Consider the following 17,854-nt stretch of genomic DNA (forward strand, 5'->3'; position numbering starts at 1 on the left):
GGTACTGTGAACACTACTGAGCTGCTGGCCCTCTGCCGGATGTTGAATTGCGCCGGGGGTGGGGTCAGTTCTGAAAGACTGAGGCGGGGTTCCCCTTGCCTTTTTGGCCGAGCGCTGGGAGCCTGTTGGCATGACTAAAATCGGCCATCATTTCAGCATCCAATTTTCTATCTCAAAAACCTGAGATGAAGTTAGTATTCAGCAAATATCTTGTCTACACTGTACCTTGACTCACAGTAGCCAAGTGATATCACATCTATCTTAAAAACCATTTTCTTAACTGTGCATTAATGTAATCTTTAACAGGGAAAGTGAAATTATGACCTCCTTGTGCACCTTGCTTGAACAGTTTTCTTGGGGCGAGTTAAACAGTTCAGTGGAAACATTGAACTGCTATCTTTAATTTCACTTCAGGGCCAGGAAGCTGGGGTGATAACTGATCCAGTCATTTTGATCCAATTGCCTGAATTCTTAAAGATAGTATTGCATCTATAATGTCTTTGTACTTATGAATATAATAAAATTGGGTGCTGGAAGGTATGGTATTCAAAATTTAAGTGCATGTATGAGTTTTTGGTACAATTGTAAATCGTGAAAAGAAACAATGTGATGAACATGTGAAATGCCTGCAGCAGAAGTTCACAAAACTATATGCTGATTGCCCCCTTTTTTTTTTTTTAAAAGGAGGTTTAGCAATATTGCTGCTGGATGTTAATCTCGTGCTGGCCACATGATGATTAATCTAATTGGACAATTTTTAATCACATTTTATTTCTTGATCAAGTTAAAGGAGAAGTCATTGTTCTCAGACTCTGTTCCACCTGGGTAAATATCCTGCCCTTTTATACACAAATTATGGCTGAAAGAAGTATTAAATTTAATAGTGCTGGATATTATCAAAACTTCATGAGACCGTATTGAAAAGGAAATGGCAAATTTTGATTTCCTGTCAACGGGTCAGGGGTTTGGGGGCGGGTGGGGGGGTGGTGGTGAAGAGAAAAAAACTTATTTGTCAACTGCAGAAGGATTTAATTGTCTATATTTAGGAGGTTACAACATGAAGAAAAGCTGTAAGGTTACATATTAATTGTATATAAATTGTGTTTAATTTATATGCAGGTGGAGGGCATTAATTGAGGTTTCATTTGAATCCATATAAAGAGACACTTACTGAAACTGTGGTGTGGTTGAGTTCGGAGGTGTATGCTTGTCATGTTTCACTCGCTAAATAAATGTTAGATTGAGTGAAGATTGGCTCCAGTACTATCCTTCATCAACTAGCTTTCTGGAGTATAACACATGGGAGGTGTTCCCTTCCTCATTTTAGGGGTATATTAACATGGACTGTGCCAAACTATTTAGTATCCATTGTTAATCTGACAGGAAATAACTTGACTAATGGACTGAGGAGAGACTGACGTAATGACACTAGTGTGTATATTACAGGACTCTGGAATACTGGTCAGGAGCTCGGACAATTTATCATTGTTTGTGGGAACATAGTTAACTGCCACTGACAAGTTAGACAACTTGAATTCTCTGTTCTGTGTATGTAGGAAAAAAAGTATCATTTCCTCTCCACTTTGTACTTAATTTCCTAGTATTGTAGAAACAGTAGCTAGAATATCCTTTTTAATTTCAAGCTAGGGTAGGGATGTACAAGATATCGGCCAATATTCACTGCAAATTGGTGTGCACTGGATATTTTCTTCCTTGCTCCTCCCACTCTCCATCCCTATTTTTGTTCCTTTTCAAATCCCTTCTTTGGAAAATTCTCAAATGCCACGGTTGTGGTGTCTGATTTTTGAGGCATAGTTGTTTAGCATTATAATCTCTGTCCACTGTTCTGTGCCATTTTATCAAAATGGACTGGTCATCCATTCCTGTAATGGTGCCCTCTAAGGTGAGGGGAAAATATTTGCCACCCATCTCCTATTTGTATATGGGGTGGCTAGGGCTTAGCCCAATGAGCCATTTGTGAATTTTACATTTTCAGCTGGGTGATGTTTCCTTTTTAGAAAGTCACATCTGCTCTCCCCCTTTTGTGTTAAATTAAGATTTCTCTTCATTGATTGCTTTGACCCCTTTATAAACCCTTTTTTAGATGAGGTGCTCTGTTATATGATCTCTTTATACAATAGCACAGATTTTTTTTTTTGTTCACAGCTTGTCATTACAAGGTGCATGCACAGTACAGAGAAATCAAGTTGTCTAATTTGTCAGTGGCGCAGTTAACTACATTCCCACAAATTGATAAATTGTCCAAGCTCCTGACCGGTATTCCAGAGTCCTGTAATATACACACTAGTGTCATTACGTCCGTCTCTCTTCAGATGGGTAGGCTAACCAAGTGGCAAGATGTTGGATTTAATTTTTGCATGGATTAGTTTCTTTTCAATAAGCCTTTGCCAAACCTGGCTGCAGTTCTGCTCAAATCCCATCTTGGTTCAGTTGATAACTGTTGCTTGTGAGCTAGACAGTTATAGGCTACATTCCTACTGCAAACTTTGAAACATAACGTAGACTGGCACATTGCTGTAGCACTCCCTCAGTACTGTGATGAATGGTCAGAGGAAGCAGTGATCTAAGGTTTGGCCTAAAAGGTTGGTTTTAAGGGGGGTCTTAATGAAAGAGAGGGTGATGGAGAGTTAGGGAAGTTGTTCGAGAGAGTGCAACGTAGGTGGTTGAAGGCATGTCTGCTAGTAATGGGGCAAAGATTGAGGGGATGCACAGAGGCTGCAGTCAGTGTTGTGTGTTGGGGAGATTTATTGCTGGAGAGAGGGGTTATAGAGCTAGGAAGGAGAGAGAACTTAGGATTTAAACAAGAATGCAAATTTTAACTTGGAGGGTTAGGGCACTCTGATCTACATTGATCAACGAAAACAATGGTAATAAGTGTGACTTGGTGTGGGATGCGACATGCACTGCAGTGTATGGAGAGTGGTGAATAGAAGGTTGGCCATGAGACTGCTACATTTATATTAAAAAAAAAAAAAAATGGCTGGACACCAGTTTGTACTTGTACTTTCATCACGTAGTGAGCTTTTAATATATCAAGTAGAAGAATTGCATGAAGGCCTAATGATTCAAGTAGCCAGTTACAAAACAGGATGAGATGTATCCCTTTTGAGGGAAATAACTCCTCTTAACCATATGGCAGAAGTTGAGGCTTCCAGTATGAAGTATGGTTGGGCAAACATGTCTGAAAAATACATCAACCTTTTTAATTCTACCATTGTAGATAGCAGGTACTGTGTAATGCTTTTACTTTTTCTTTTTGCTTAAAGGCTTGTAATCTGCATTCCGGAATATTGTATTTTCATATTTCAGTGAAACTCATTATCCCCTGGGCTGATGTGAAAAGACTAGAAAGAACTTCAAATACTCTTATCACAGAAATAATTCGAGTGACTACACCAAGTAAAGAACGTGATTTCTCCATGTTCCTGAACATAGATGAAACTTACAGGCTTATGGAGCTGCTGGCAGATGTGACTCTGCGAAGGCTGCTGGACAATGAAGCATTTGAATTGGATCCACCTCTACAAGAACCCACTCAGATCACAAAGAAGTAACACAAAAAATTCAGTAAAATTTTTGCTAACTTTAGAAAACATGGCTCTATTTCTCAAAATAAGCTTAACTGTGTCTTGTTTTAATTGATGTATAGCCATTTTCTGTGCCTCCTTTTGATTTTTTAAAATATGATTTTGCATCATGCTTGAATTAATTTGCATGTTCACTGAAGTATTGACATGAGAATTTTACTTCCAGTATAATGCATCCTGTTGTGCAATTGAGTATTCATGGGACACTCTAGCAAGTCACTTTTTATATACTGAATGAATCCAGTGTTTGAGCTTACCTGGTATACATTTGGCCATACAGATTTCTTGGCGTTTAAATGTTATTTATTTATACAGTTATCTGGAGTTTAAATGTTGTTGCCAACCTTTTGATCTTAATGAGCTGCACCCACTCTTCCTGGTATCCCTTTGCACAAGTTAATTGAAAGTGATTTGTGATGTCTTGCCATTTTGGTTGTCCTGCTTCTATCCACTAATACTTGTGTTAGTTGTAAGAGTTTGGATATATAGTGAAACCTGTACAAACTGACAAAGAACTATTGGCAGTCCCAAATAACTTATAATAGATTCAAGCTGCATCTTGAAACTAAGGATACTTGCAAATTGCAAACTAGGACAGTCTTCAATGTATCAAGTCCGTTTATGATTTAAAACACAGGACAGCCATGTCCGCATGAGGTAGCAGTAGGTGACTAAAATGGCTTTTGTGGAATGGGGTTCTCTCTATACTCTGTATTCATAGCAGTACAGAAAGGGCTCTATTCCTAGGATTTAATGCTTGCACGGCTGTATCCCAGGGATGGAACAGAACTACATTGATACTGGGTAAAGAAGTCCCCATTTCTCAAAAGCAATGGGCATAGGTTTCTCAACTCTCTCTCAATGGGGCATGGGTCTCCAGAGTGCTGCCTATAGCAGCCCAGGGGATCATTGGATTTTTAATGAAGATAATTTCATTGCTTTAAATTTCCTGCCGTAGTGCACCCCCCACCCCCTGCTCCATAATGCCAGTTGACTACAAGCCATAGAACACAGTTGGGAGGGGTTAGAGTCTCAAGAATTGTGGGTGTTGACATTCAGGAGAGGATCTGAAATTGGGGTGCTGGGGTGGAATCTTCAGCATTTGGGGAGGGGGGTGGGGGGGTGGAAAGATGTGAATTGGGTGGGGGAAGGCTCTGAAATGAGCACGATCCTGGAAGATCCAGCCAGTACTGGGATATTTGGCTCCTCCAGTTTTTACTGTACCTACAATGACCATTATGAAAATAAGGACATGTTATGCAAGCCCTTTAGTGCCCCTAATTTACAGATTTCACTGGACTAATGATCCTTAGCTTCGTATAAGTTACAAGGCCATTTCAACTATCCTTCAATAAACTTCCTCTGGGCTATGGTAATCGTTCTGATTTTTTTTTAAACTGGTAGGTCCCAAGAATCTTTCTTTCCTCCCCCTCGCTCCCCTGGCTGAGTTAGCTGACCTGAGTTAGGGTGGGGTTTGGGATGCTACACTGGCATTTCTGGGGAAGCAAAGCATTTTGACCAGGGCCTCTGTTCTTGATTGCTATACAGCACCCCCTGCTGGAAATGTGCATGTATTTCCATTGATTGTCCTCTGCAGTAGAATAGCCTGTCAACATATTGTCAGGGCTTGTATGAATTAGTGTGGTAAGGATTTTGAATTGGCAACAGTACTAGTATTGGAAACCTTGATCTGTGACTTTTGTAATGAAAGACCATAGTCTTGGTTTATAACTTGTCATCTAAACTGAGCCTTCCGTTTAATTTAAACTGATCTGTAATTGCTTTCTGTTCATTGTTGCTACAGAAATCTTGAAGCTAGGATGCAGAATGAGTATTTCCGGGCTTGTTTTAGGCTTCCGAGGGCAGAGAAGCTGGACGAGATAGTGGACTGTTTCCTGTGGACCCCATATAGCCAATGCCACACTGCAGGGAAGTTGTATATTTCAGAAAATTACATCTGCTTTGCAAGCAAGGAGGAAGGTAGTTGCTACGTGATCATTCCACTCCAGGAGGTACTTTAGTATTGAAGCACTAAATGTTTTCCTTGATCAACTTTGGGTTGAATTTATAACTGGGTAGTCCAAAAAACTTTTGTACGTCTATCTATGGGTCGACAAGGTGGTTAAGAAGGCAAATGGAATCCTTTCCTTTATTAGCCAAGGTATAGAATATAAGAGGAGAGAGCTTATGCTGGAACTGTCTAACTCATTGATTAGACCACAACTTGAGTACTGTGTACAGTTCTGGTCACCTCATTACAGAAAGGATGTAATTGCACTGGAGAGGGTACAGAAGAGATTTGAGGATGTTGCGGGGACTGGAAAAATGCAACTATGAGGAAAGATTGGACAGGCTGGGGTTGTTTTCCTTGGATCAGAGAAGGCTGAGGGGAGATCTGATTGAAATATACAAAATTGCAAGGAGCCTGGATAGAGTGGATGGGAAGGGCCTATTTACCTTAGAGGTCAGTGACTAGGGGGCATAGATTTGAACTGTTTGATAGAAAGATTAGAGGGGAGATGAGGAAAACACTTTTTCACCCAGTGTGTGGTAGGGGTCTGGAACTGCTGCCTGTAAGGGTAGTAGAGACAGAAACCCTCAACTCATTTTAAAGGTGTCTGGACATGCACCTCAAGTGCTGTAACTTGCAGGACTACGGACCAAATGCTGGAAAGCGGGATTAAGCTGGGTGGCTCTTTTTTTCAGCCAGCATAGGCACGATGGGCCAAATGGCCTCTTTCTGAGCTGTAAATATTCTATGATTCTAAAATGTATTTAAGTAAACAACACTTTATTTTAAAATTCCTGAATACACATCAACATGGGAAAACTGCTTTTCCCTTCCTTGTTGCCACTAAACTTTGGAAAAGGATTTTTTTTTTCTCCAATTCTGTAAAGATCTTAAGATTGCCATTCTGGAGTGAGCGCCTGAGATGGCCCACTGAAATGGGCCCTCTACAAGTAACCAGTACTGGCAAGAGTCCTTGCTTTGCTTTGTAGTCCAGAAAACCTGCTGGAGTTGCACACTGGTACTGAAACAGCTTGTATCAATTACAAGTTTTTTTTTATTTTTGAATTTGTCATTTGCATAACTATCCAGGGAGGGTGCTCCATTTCAGGGCTGCATATGAATAAACAAAAAAAAAAACACTTTTTTTTTCTGACCTTGTTTGAAATAACACCTGTTGCTTTATAACAAAGTTGCAATCTGAGCCAAATTATTTGTTGCTTTGCTTCCTGCTCTTCCTCCGCTCCCTCAAACTTACTGGTGAAAGAGGGTGTGTTTGGTGGAAGCATATGAAGAATATTTGAGACAGTTAGAGAATATTAGAAAGAGATATTGTTTGGTTGATTTTTGTTTTGAATGTCTTTCTTGACAGTAGATTTACAGCAAGGTTTCCTCAAGTAGATAATGCAATAGCTGCAATTCCTGCAATAAACCATTCTGGCACATGTTTGTTTTTCACTGACAGGTAGTTACTGTGGAGAAGATGGAGGACACTAGTCTCCTCCCCAATCCAATTATTGTTGGCGTTAAAAGCAAGAGGGTATTTCAATTTACAGAAATTGAAAATAGAGAGCACCTAGTGGAGCAACTAAGCAAACGGCTACAACTTTTAAAAAGAGGAAAGCCTGGCTGTCTTGTAAAATCTGGAATTGAAGAAACGGTATAGTTGACTTTTTGCATTTAAAATGAAAAAATTACTTCCCTTAAATAAAAGCATAATGTTAGCTACGTGCAAAATAAAACCCGTTCTGGGAATCTGAAATAGAAAATGCTGGCGACAGGTCATTGACCTGAAACATTTAACTTTGTTTCTTTCTCCACAGATACTGCCAGACTTGCTAAGTATTTCCAGCATTTTTTTAAAAACTGTCTGTGCTTTTCTGTGGCTGTCATTTAGTGGAGAAGTGCCCCATGTACTGTGGTACTAAGCCATGGAGATGAGCAAGATCCTGTCAGCTAATCTCTGCTGGAGGAGCAGCAGAAGCACGACTCCCAGGGACAGGAAAGGGCAAAAATAAAACTGGTGACCCCCATTACCCCCAGTGGAAAGCGTGCTTTTGTGTACAGAATCAAATTTAGCTATGACCTCTTGCTGTCTCTCTACCTCGTATTCTCTTGCTCACTCTTGTGCATTCTCTAATTGTTCTCTTCTTTCTCCCCTCTCTTTCTCTTTCCCCCCCAACCCCATCATACAAATCAGATTTGCTTGGGTTCCAAATGAAAATTGACAATTTGAGAAGGTACTGGAGGTCTACCGTAACTCATTAAATTGAGTTCTGCATCAGTTCATACCTTCAGAAGGGGTTGCAGTTGAAGGAGAAAAGTGATTCATTTCTAGGAATTATCTTTTAAAAGCACTTTGCATGTTCAGCTCAGAGTAACTTGATCCACCACACTTTATAACTTATTCTGTATGATTGGTTAAACTACCAATCGACAATTACTTGAAAACAAAATCCATTGCTTTAAGCAGCAGAATTAAGATAGTTGGCTTATTTAAGTACAACATGTAGTACAACATGTAGTACACCCTGGCAACAAAGGGTAGAAAATGTTAACTCTAGGATACATGCTAGAGGCTTACTTTAGGTCAGGGAAAAGAACCCGACCCGGGCCCAACCCAACCATCTGTTTTATCTTCCTGACACCGAACCTGTAAGAAGCTGCAGCGTGTGTGACATCACTCGCTCATTGCGCAGACTCCGTTTTCATACTGGCCTCGCAGCTCAAGTAAGTTTTTTTTTTTTTTTTTTTTTAATTTTTAATACTTAGCAGCAGAGGACTTACTGTGTGTGTGTCCGGTCTGACCCGACTCAACCTGGACTCTGCCCAGCCGGACCCGACCCGAACCCGACACATGCCGTTGGGTTTGGGTCGGGTAGCAGGCCTCTAATACATGCAGCTCAGGATTTTTTATGTGCCTACACCACACTGACTGCAGCAGTTCAAGAAGGAAGCTTTCCACCACCTTCATGAGGGCAATTGGGGATGGACAATAAATGCTGGCCTAGCCAGTGACGCTCACATCCCATGAGCAAATTTTTTTTTAAACATGTGTGCGCTGCCAATCACAGGAAAACTTCACATCCTGGGCAGGGTCTTCTACAGGATCATGAATAAAGTCTCCTAAAAGAGGGACCATCACAGTGAACAGATTGTTCCTCCCATTCCCAGATTTTGGGGGAGGAATGCAGTCACTAGACAACAGCGCATCCTAAGTATCAAACTGCAATCCTTGTGTAGATGCACAGAAGCATGACCATATTGCATCTGTGCAGTTGGCAGGACAGATTGCCTTGTGTTAATCAATTAGCCTGCTACTTTTAGATACAGGATGCTGTCATTTGAGCTTCCTAAAATGCACTAAACGTCAGACTGTGGGGATTGTGAGGGCATCATCCAATGTCAGTGTTGAAATAACCAAGGATCTTGCATGTGACCATACATGATCCAGTGCAAGTTCTCCTAAGTTTTTTGTAAATGGTACTGATATGTATATAGTTTTCAATAATACTACAAGATGATTTTCAAAATAAGCTGTCCAGTGCTAACAATATAAGTTTTGAAATAAAGTGTGATATTTATTTTACTACTTTGCTTTATTTAGTGCACTCTCCACTCTGACATCAAAGGGGATGGAGTAGATGTACAAAATGTACCTGATTCACCCATTGTGCTAGTAGAATGGAGGGTGTGATTTGAAGGAGGCTTGGTGGAAATGTATTTGGTCAGGTAGATATTTTAACAATATTAAAGTATATTTCCATATGGGTTTGACAACGCAGCAATAGTTTGCCACCTAATGAGATGCAAATGCTAATTTTGCCTGAATATTTCCTGTTCTTTACATCCTAACTGTTGAAATCAAAACTAATTGCATAGTATCAGACTTGTTATAAATACATTTAAAAACTGGAACTCCTCAACTATTATTTGGTGAATATAAAGTTAGATTATGGCAGGTGGGGGGCAAGGGTGTTTGGAAGAGGTTATGGAGAATGAACAGGTCTTTGGTGACCTTTAGAGTTAAGTTGGCCAATATTTATTGCTCAATTAACATCTCAAAAACAGATTATCTGATCATTATCACATTGCTGTTTGTGGGGGTTTTCTGTATGCATACTGGCTGCTGCATTTCCTGCATTACAACAGTGACTACATTTCAAAAAGTGCTTCATTGGCTGTAAAGCACTTTGAAGTGTCCGGTGGTCATGAAAGGTGCTATATAAATGCAAGTTTGTCTTTTTTCTTTTGTGGAATCTGCTTTGCAGAGTATAGCTGAGCAGATCCTGCAATACTGGCAGTCCAGTACACCAATAGTGAAACTGAGAGTACTTGGTTTATTAGGTGGATTTCAAATAACCTTTTGGTGCTGTTCTAGGAAATAGTACTTGCTTGGAACGATTTATGCATTATACATGGCCATAGTTCCAAAGTCCCTTTTGTTAAATTTTATTTACATACTGATCTTTTCTATACTTGGATGCATCATGCAGGTCCTATTACCAATTGCCACAAGCCTACTGTTCTGTATTTGAATAAAATCTTTACACTGCTTTAAATTGAGTTTTTTTTTCTGGCAAGGTTACTTTCAGAAGCACTATTCAAATATATCTCAATCACCTGACTGAAACAGTCAACTATGCATGTTCAAGTGTCAGCTTGACCCAGGTGGTAGCACCCTTGCCCCTCTGGTAAAAGGTGTGGGTTCAAACCCCTCTCTAGAAGTTGGGCGCATAATCTAGGTTAATACTCCAGTGCGGTACTAAAAGTGATGTATTGTCAGAGGTGCCATCCTGTGGATGAGAAGTTAAACTGAGGCTCCTCCTGCCTGTTCTAATAATTCAGTTTGATGTTAAAATGTCTCATTTGACTTGGTCAATGTTCTTCCTTCAACCAAAATAAATTAACTGAGCATTCATTTTGCTGTTTGTGGGGTCTTGTGTGCATATTTGCTTGCATATTTTGCTGCACTTTCAAAGTTAGAAAGCTATAACAAGATGTGACATAATTGCAAATCTTACTTTGCCAGTTAATAGTACACAAATTTTTAAAAAAAAATCTTCATTCAGTAAATATTCAATTGACAAAAGCTTCATTACAGTTTGACCATCTTAGTGTTCTTGTAATTTTGTAGTGGTAAATATTAAATAATATTTTAATATTTACCATGAGAATCAAGCAGGCACTATTATCCATGCATCTACTTAATGTTTTTTGATTTGTTCAATCTTCACATACAATTTAGCATTTATCCATTGGAGAAGGTGAGAATAGCCTGTGGATGCTGCCTCTTTAAGAAACTTGACCTGTGTCTCTGTGTCCACTCCCCTGGTAGCACCACCTTTGATCCAGAAGTAACTCAGTCCAATGCCATTGGACTGCAACATTGGAAGAGAGTTGCTACTGAATCAAGTGCATAATCCAGGCTGACAATTGGTGCAGTACTGAAGGACTGCTTTATCTTTGTGGGTGTTGTCTTTGGGATGAGATGTTGGCAGTCCCGATACTTGAACAGAAAATGGACAAAAAGATTCGATAGTACTATTCAAGAAAAGCAGGGTGTTTTGATGTTCTGACCAACATTTATCCCTCATCCAGAACCACCAAAACGGGTAACTGGTCATTTTATCCAATTTGTGAGATCTTGTGATGAACAAATTGGCTGTTGTATTTGCACGTGAAGCAGTGGGCGTACTTCAAAAGGAATGAGTATGTGATGGGTGCTGTATAAATGCAAGTTATTTGCTTGATTCGCAATATGGACTGACTCGTGAAGTTAATGGATTCTATCAAATAGAAGGATTTGCTACCTAACTGAGTTGAAAGATTTTGGGACTGTGGGTAGGGTGGGGCAAGTGAAAGAGAAGTGCAAAGAGGATTAAGAGGAGAAAACATTGAAATGTAACTTTATTTCTATAGATTAAACTCCCACCTAGCTTCTGAATGAAGATTTCACATCCTTGCATCAGGAGCTCTGTTTATAGATATGCTAAAGTTATCATTTGGCTCAGGCATTCCCAGGATTCTGAATTTCCTGTCTCCATTTGTGGTCTGTTCTTAAACACTCGACTTGGGACAATTTGCAACAATTGCTCATAACCCAGACTGACAATTGAATTCTCATAGGCACTGGAACTCTGCAGTAGAATCCAGAGATGGTCTGTGTACAAACTAAAACAGGAAATCCTTACTACAGGGCAAGGTGCCATTTTTCTCTGAGCTATTTTGTCTCTTAAAATCTATTTCTAAGTTCAAGTTTGTTTTTAATACTTTGAAACTAACCGCTCACTTTGGTGCAGCTGTAGCAGATGTCTCTGTTGAAGATGGCTGATATTTACTACTTTAAATAGCTAACTTTTGTAAAAATCCACATTGCTGTCTTCCAGGCTGGAAACTGGACAGAAACTTGAAATATTTCAATCTCCCCAGTTGATGTTTTTGAAGTCTACAGAGAGTCCTAAGATCTAGCTCCTTGAGCCAGGCATTCCACAAAGCAGTTCTTTTAATCAAGATAAAACTTTCAATAACCACCAAGAAATCCCAAAAGCTCTCTAGGACATGGTTTCTAAAATGCCAACTTGCCATACTTAGTCTATAGTTTGTGCTACATATTCAGCTCTGCTGATCTCTGGTGATTATAGGAGTCAGAGTCCCACTCCACTTCATCTCACCTGATCAACATATCATTCTACTTTTTCCCCCCTCTCCTGCACTTACTTCGCTTCCCCTTAAATGCATTTATGCAATTCACCTCAACCACTTCTTGTGGTAGCAAGTTCCACAGGCTTGTCACTATTTGGGTAAATAAGTTTCTCCTGAATTCTTTTAGATTTATGAGTGACTCTTTCTTTTCTGTATTTATGACCCTGAGCTTTTAACTCCACCTCCCCACCACAAGCAATAATTTCAAAAGGAAATTGGATAGGGATTTGAGGGAAATAAACTTGCTGGGCTAAAGGATAGAGTGGGGGAATGGGACTGAATTGTACTACAGATATTGGGCAAGGAGTCGATGGGCCAAATGGCAGCCTCCTGTGCCATTATGACACTAAGTGGAAACATCTTCTCTACATCTACTCTGACAAAACCCAGTAATTTTAAACGCCTCTATTAGATTACCACTCTGCTTTCTATTTTCTAGAGAAAATAACCACAGCCTGTGCAGTCTTTCCTGATGGTTATAACCTCTTAGTGTTGGTGCCATCCTTGCAGAATCTTTTGCACCTTCCCAAATACCTCTATATCCTCCTTTTTTATAATTGGGGGGGGGGGGGGGTCTGTTGAGAGCGAGCCGACCACAATCCCACCACTCCACTCTCCCACGACCCCCACCCCACAAAACCCCTCCCGCCATAACTTATCTGCGGCCTGGGTCCCTTGGTGATCCTGGGCCTCGGGTGGGTGCATTACCAGCAGCAGCCGCTGCCTCTGGCCAGCAGCCTCTCAGCAGGCAGGACTGCTGGGGTCCTTAATCCCACTGCCGTCGTCCACTTAAGTGCCTAATTGGCACATAATGCGGCGGGCCTTCCCCAGAAGAGGTGACGCAGGGCTCTCACTGGCTGTTCAGCCGGTGGCCGAGTCCCCTGTCGCCTACATAAAATCCATCCCCACACCACCGTCCCCCTTTTTATAACCATTTAATCAGAAATGCAAGTTCCCCTCCAAGTTACACATCATCCTGACTTGGAACTATATTGTAGTTCCTTCACTGTCGCTGGGCCAAAATCCTGAAACTCCCTTTCTAACAGCACTGTTGGTGTACCTACTCCACATGGACTGGAGCAATTCAAGAAGGCAGCTCACCACCACCTTTTCGAGGGCAATTAGGGATGGGAATCAAATGCTGGCTGTGCCAGTGGGCTCTTATCCCAAGAAACAAAAAAAAAATGAATGCAAGTATTCCAATTGGTCTTTCATCAGTGCTCATCCTATTCAAGTACTTGCCTATGTTGATGGCATTTCTTGGACTAGGGCAAGTCTTTTCAGTCTAGTTGACTGGCTATTCCAAATCCTTTGCTAGAAAGATGCATCAACATTAATCGAACCGGTAATGGGCCTTTTCGAAAGAGGGTATTTGATCATTAATTTTAAAAATCATAACTACAGCCAGTACTCATTCATTTCTTCATGCAGATCTGGTTCTTAACCTTGTAATCACAGATGTGTGTTTATCTTTGTTTTTTTTTAATAAAAAGTAGCTGTTTAGACTACACCTTTACTCATACACAAGCTAGTAAATCACTGCATAAAATGGCTTCAAAGAGTTGGCACCTGTCTGTACTATGTGGTTAATCTGACATTGAGAAGACACTCAGATTTTGTAACCAATAAGTTGTTACTAGAAAACTTAGTCACCAATGTATATTATATTCCAATGGAATCAAAAATAGCTTTTAATTCCACATTGTGCTTCCCTTTAAGAGACTTTAGACAATGAGCAAGCAGGTGAAAATAAGAACAGGTTGAAAATGTGGAAAGGAAAGATACTGAGAAACAGTAATGGATATGTGTAACTCCCAATTAAAGCTGCTGATGCTATATTATTTAAAAAGTTGATACCCTTTTAAAATGGCATTAAAGTTTATAAGGATAAATGTAAACTTGTGCTTTGTGTGTTAGGACCATGGAAATGTAATTTGGAAATTAGCTGATCAGGACTGCATAAACACTAAGTGTAGGTTGGGTTAAATATTCTGGAGATTTCATGATTGGGGAGGTGGATAGATGCTGAGGAGTTTTTCCTCCAGTATAGTTATTCACCTTCAGTAAATTAAATTTTGTGACGTCTTGTGATGGGACAAATCTGAAAGATAGGTTTAATAGGTCAAATGGCCTTTTCTTATCCATCTATCATCCTGTACAAGTCATTTAGTAGTCTAAATTTTAGATTTGCATGTAATTTTTAATAAATTTGACAAACTTTGAATCAAAAGGCTACAGATTCAGCTTGGCATCGAATCTTGTATTGTAAGACATGAACCAACTTTCATGTGTGCAAATAGGGTCTTTTTTTTCGCTCTTGCTCTCGCTCTCATTATTTTGACCTGCCTAAAGGCAGCCTGCATCTCTGTGTAGTGATCTTTTTCTTTCGATTTTTTTTTTCCCCTCTCCCCTACCTTGACTTGACCATTGCATAGAGAAGGGTTGAAGAAATATGGTTGTATGCTTTTGTTTTGGTTTTATGTGACACTTTATTTTCAAGTTTTACATTTCTTATTTGTAGAATGTTTCATTGTTCAAAAATGTGTTGATGAATAGTGTCTGAAACAAATGGAAACTTGGTGATTATCAGATTGGCACTATCCTCTAATTTAAATATGGTTTTATGCTAACGAAAAGGACAAAACTTGCATAATCTGGAAAGTTTGGTTTTGCATTTGTGTATAATTTTAATTGTGTCCATGTCTGTGCAAGTATTGGATCACTGAATCCACTATGCATCAGCAAATTTTAAAACTGCTTCAATAAAGTTCATAATGCTTTTGGCCCTGCTCTGGTCATTAATTCTGGAAAACGGTACTGAAGCAAGGTTTCAGATTTTTGTGGTCAGTAGTGAACAAATGACATCAGCCAATCATTACACTTATTCAGACTTTCCTGGGCTTTTGCACTGGAATTAGCTGTTATTAGAAAGCCATTTTGGCATGGTGCCCCTCGATAGGGGATCTGGGACTTGTGTAAACAGGGCAAGCAACCATGTATCTCCTTAACCAATCAGAATGAAGAATCTTTGAGCACTGCAGAGTCTAAAGTGGGAAGTGCAAGTTAGAATATTTAAATCAATATCAAATCTTGTACAGAAGGTGAAATAGAGAGCAAGATGGGGTTAAGAGAAATAAGAGTTTTTTAAAAAAATTTTTAATTTTTAAAAATCTCCAATAATAGTTAAAATCTGCAGGAATGAGACTCCGCACTTGTAAAGTTCAATTTTTCGCTGCCAAAGAAGTTGTATGGTAGTAATTGAGACTCATCGCGCTGTTTTAAACAAAAAATAAAATACTTACACTGGAATGGACAAACTCTTATTCTGGAAAGTTTAGTGGATTTCTATGAGTCAAGTACAGCAACTACATGCTGTTCAATGAATCAATTGGCAAGATACCAGTATAGCGCAGCTTCTGGAGGAGCAGGGCAACTCAGCAACTTCCCAATTTTCACATTTAACTGCATTTCCAGTCACAAAGTTTTTGTGTTTGATTTTTGTTTTAATAACAGTGGGCACTCATAACCTCACCATTATTTATTTCTACAGCAAAATCTGACCATAAAGTTTCTCTACAAGTAGAACCCAAAGCCACTTTGAAGACTCTTGAGTTGTGGGATTGATTTATGTGATATGAATGAATAAATATTTAAAAGCACAATATCAATTAAATCCAATGTGTTTTAGGTCTCCTTGGAATCTTCAGGATGTCCTGAAGAAATCTCTACAACTAGTACAGTGCCAAATTCACTCATGAACAATTCAAATGTCAAAAAGGAGCCAAGACATTCATTGAATTCAGAGGCTTTAATGGCACTCTTTCACATGACTGAAACTGGTGAGAGTGCAAACTCAACACTGGTAAGTAGACACGAAGATTCAGTGCATGTTTCTTTTTTTTAAATTTTTGAACTTTGTGTATCTCTTCCTCCTGGCTATAGCATTTTGTCATTTGTAAAATTGCTACCATGAGCTGAACAGTAGGAAGATGCGTTCTCTAACCGATGGTGCTAAATTCTTCGAAGTTTATTTTGATAAATTGTGTGCATGAATATTGATACACTTATTAATGCCTTGTTAATAGGACTATGGGTGCAAATGATGAACCATAATGGAACTGCCTCACCTCTGTTTCATTTAAACTTGTAAATCCAGGGAGAGTAGTTCATCATACTTGAGTTATAGTGTGGGTGCACTGTATTTTATCAACTAATTTGTTTGTCTTCCCTGCTCCCTCCCTGTCTCCCTCAAAAAAAAAAAGCCCAAAGATGTTGGAGGCAGTTGTATGTCACACTGTGGACTCAGGAAAAAATCCACTAACCCCGCAGTTACTGTTATTTCTATAATTTGTGCTGTGGTTTAATTCCATAGATACCTGTTGCCCTTCAATATGTTGCAGAAGTACTCATTCATTCATTCGTTCATATGTAAGTCTAAACTTTGACTGTCAGTGGACTGTTCAGCAGGGGCATCTTTGCATAATTGACTAGGGAAGATCATTTTGATTTTTACTGTAAATCGTTCATTCAGCTATTGGTTCATATAGCTACAGAAAGTATAAGGTTTATCAGAGATGAGAGAAAATTCCTCTTGAGAAGGAAGGATTGGTGAAATACTAAAATTAGTACTTTTCCTCAATTTTCCAAGATGTGTGTGGTAATGGGGATGAGAGGAAATGATGAATTAAAATGTTGCTATTGGGTAAGGGTAACAATGGATATGGAGTTGAGGTACAGATTAGTCATGAATGTGGTTTACAAAAGAAATTAGGGATAGTATTAGATTCAAGGAGGAGAAATCTAAAACGGCCAGAACAAGCAGCAAACCGGAGGATTGGGGGCAGTTTAGAATTCAGCAAAGGAGGACAAAGGGATTGATTAAGAAGGGGAGAATAGAGTATGAGTGTAAGCTTGCAGAGAACATAAAAACTGACTAAAAGCTTCTATAGATATGTGAGGAGAAAACGATTAGTGAAGGCAAATGTGAGTCCCTTGCAGTCAGAAACGGGGGAACAAAGAAATGGCAGACCTATTAAATACATACTTTGGTTCTGTCTTAACAAAGGAGGACGCAAATATCATACTAGAAATATTGGGGAACATAGGTTCTAGTGAGAAGGAGAAACTGTATGAAATCAGTAGGGAAATTGGGATTGAAGGCTGATAAATCCCCAAGGCCTGATAATCTACGTCCCAGAGTACTTAAGGAAGTGGCCCTAGAAATAGTAGATGCATTGCTGGTAATTTTTCAAAATTCTATAGACTCTGGAACAGTTCCAACAGATTGGAGAGTAGCTAATGTAACCCCACTCCTTTAAAAAAGGAGGTAGAGAGAAAACGGGGAATTATAGACCGGTTAGCCTGACATCAGTAGTGGGGGGAAAATGCTAGAGTACATTATAAAAGATGTAATAGCAGAGCACTTGGAAAACAATGACTGGATCGGGCAAAGTTAACATGGATTTACGAAAGGGGAATCATGCTTGACAAATCTACTGGAATTTTTTGAGGATGTAACTAGTAGAATAGATGA

At 39.5% G+C, this 17,854-nt stretch overlaps 1 protein-coding gene across 5 annotated transcripts in view; it reads left to right on the forward strand.

The window, feature by feature from the left end:
- The window catches only part of LOC137371374 (TBC1 domain family member 8), a 117,607-nt gene that overhangs the window by 62,644 nt on the left and 37,109 nt on the right, over positions 1 to 17,854 (forward strand). For all 5 annotated transcript variants that reach the window (XM_068033865.1, XM_068033868.1, XM_068033867.1 and 2 more), the window contains exons 5-8: positions 3,331 to 3,571; positions 5,413 to 5,620; positions 7,082 to 7,276; positions 16,010 to 16,183. In XM_068033865.1, coding sequence (XP_067889966.1) covers positions 3,331 to 3,571; positions 5,413 to 5,620; positions 7,082 to 7,276; positions 16,010 to 16,183 — 818 coding nt within the window. The remainder of the gene's footprint in view (positions 1 to 3,330; positions 3,572 to 5,412; positions 5,621 to 7,081; positions 7,277 to 16,009; positions 16,184 to 17,854) is intronic.

This window comes from Heterodontus francisci, chromosome 6 (assembly GCF_036365525.1).
Source record: "Heterodontus francisci isolate sHetFra1 chromosome 6, sHetFra1.hap1, whole genome shotgun sequence".
Classification (NCBI taxonomy): Eukaryota; Metazoa; Chordata; class Chondrichthyes; order Heterodontiformes; family Heterodontidae; genus Heterodontus; species Heterodontus francisci.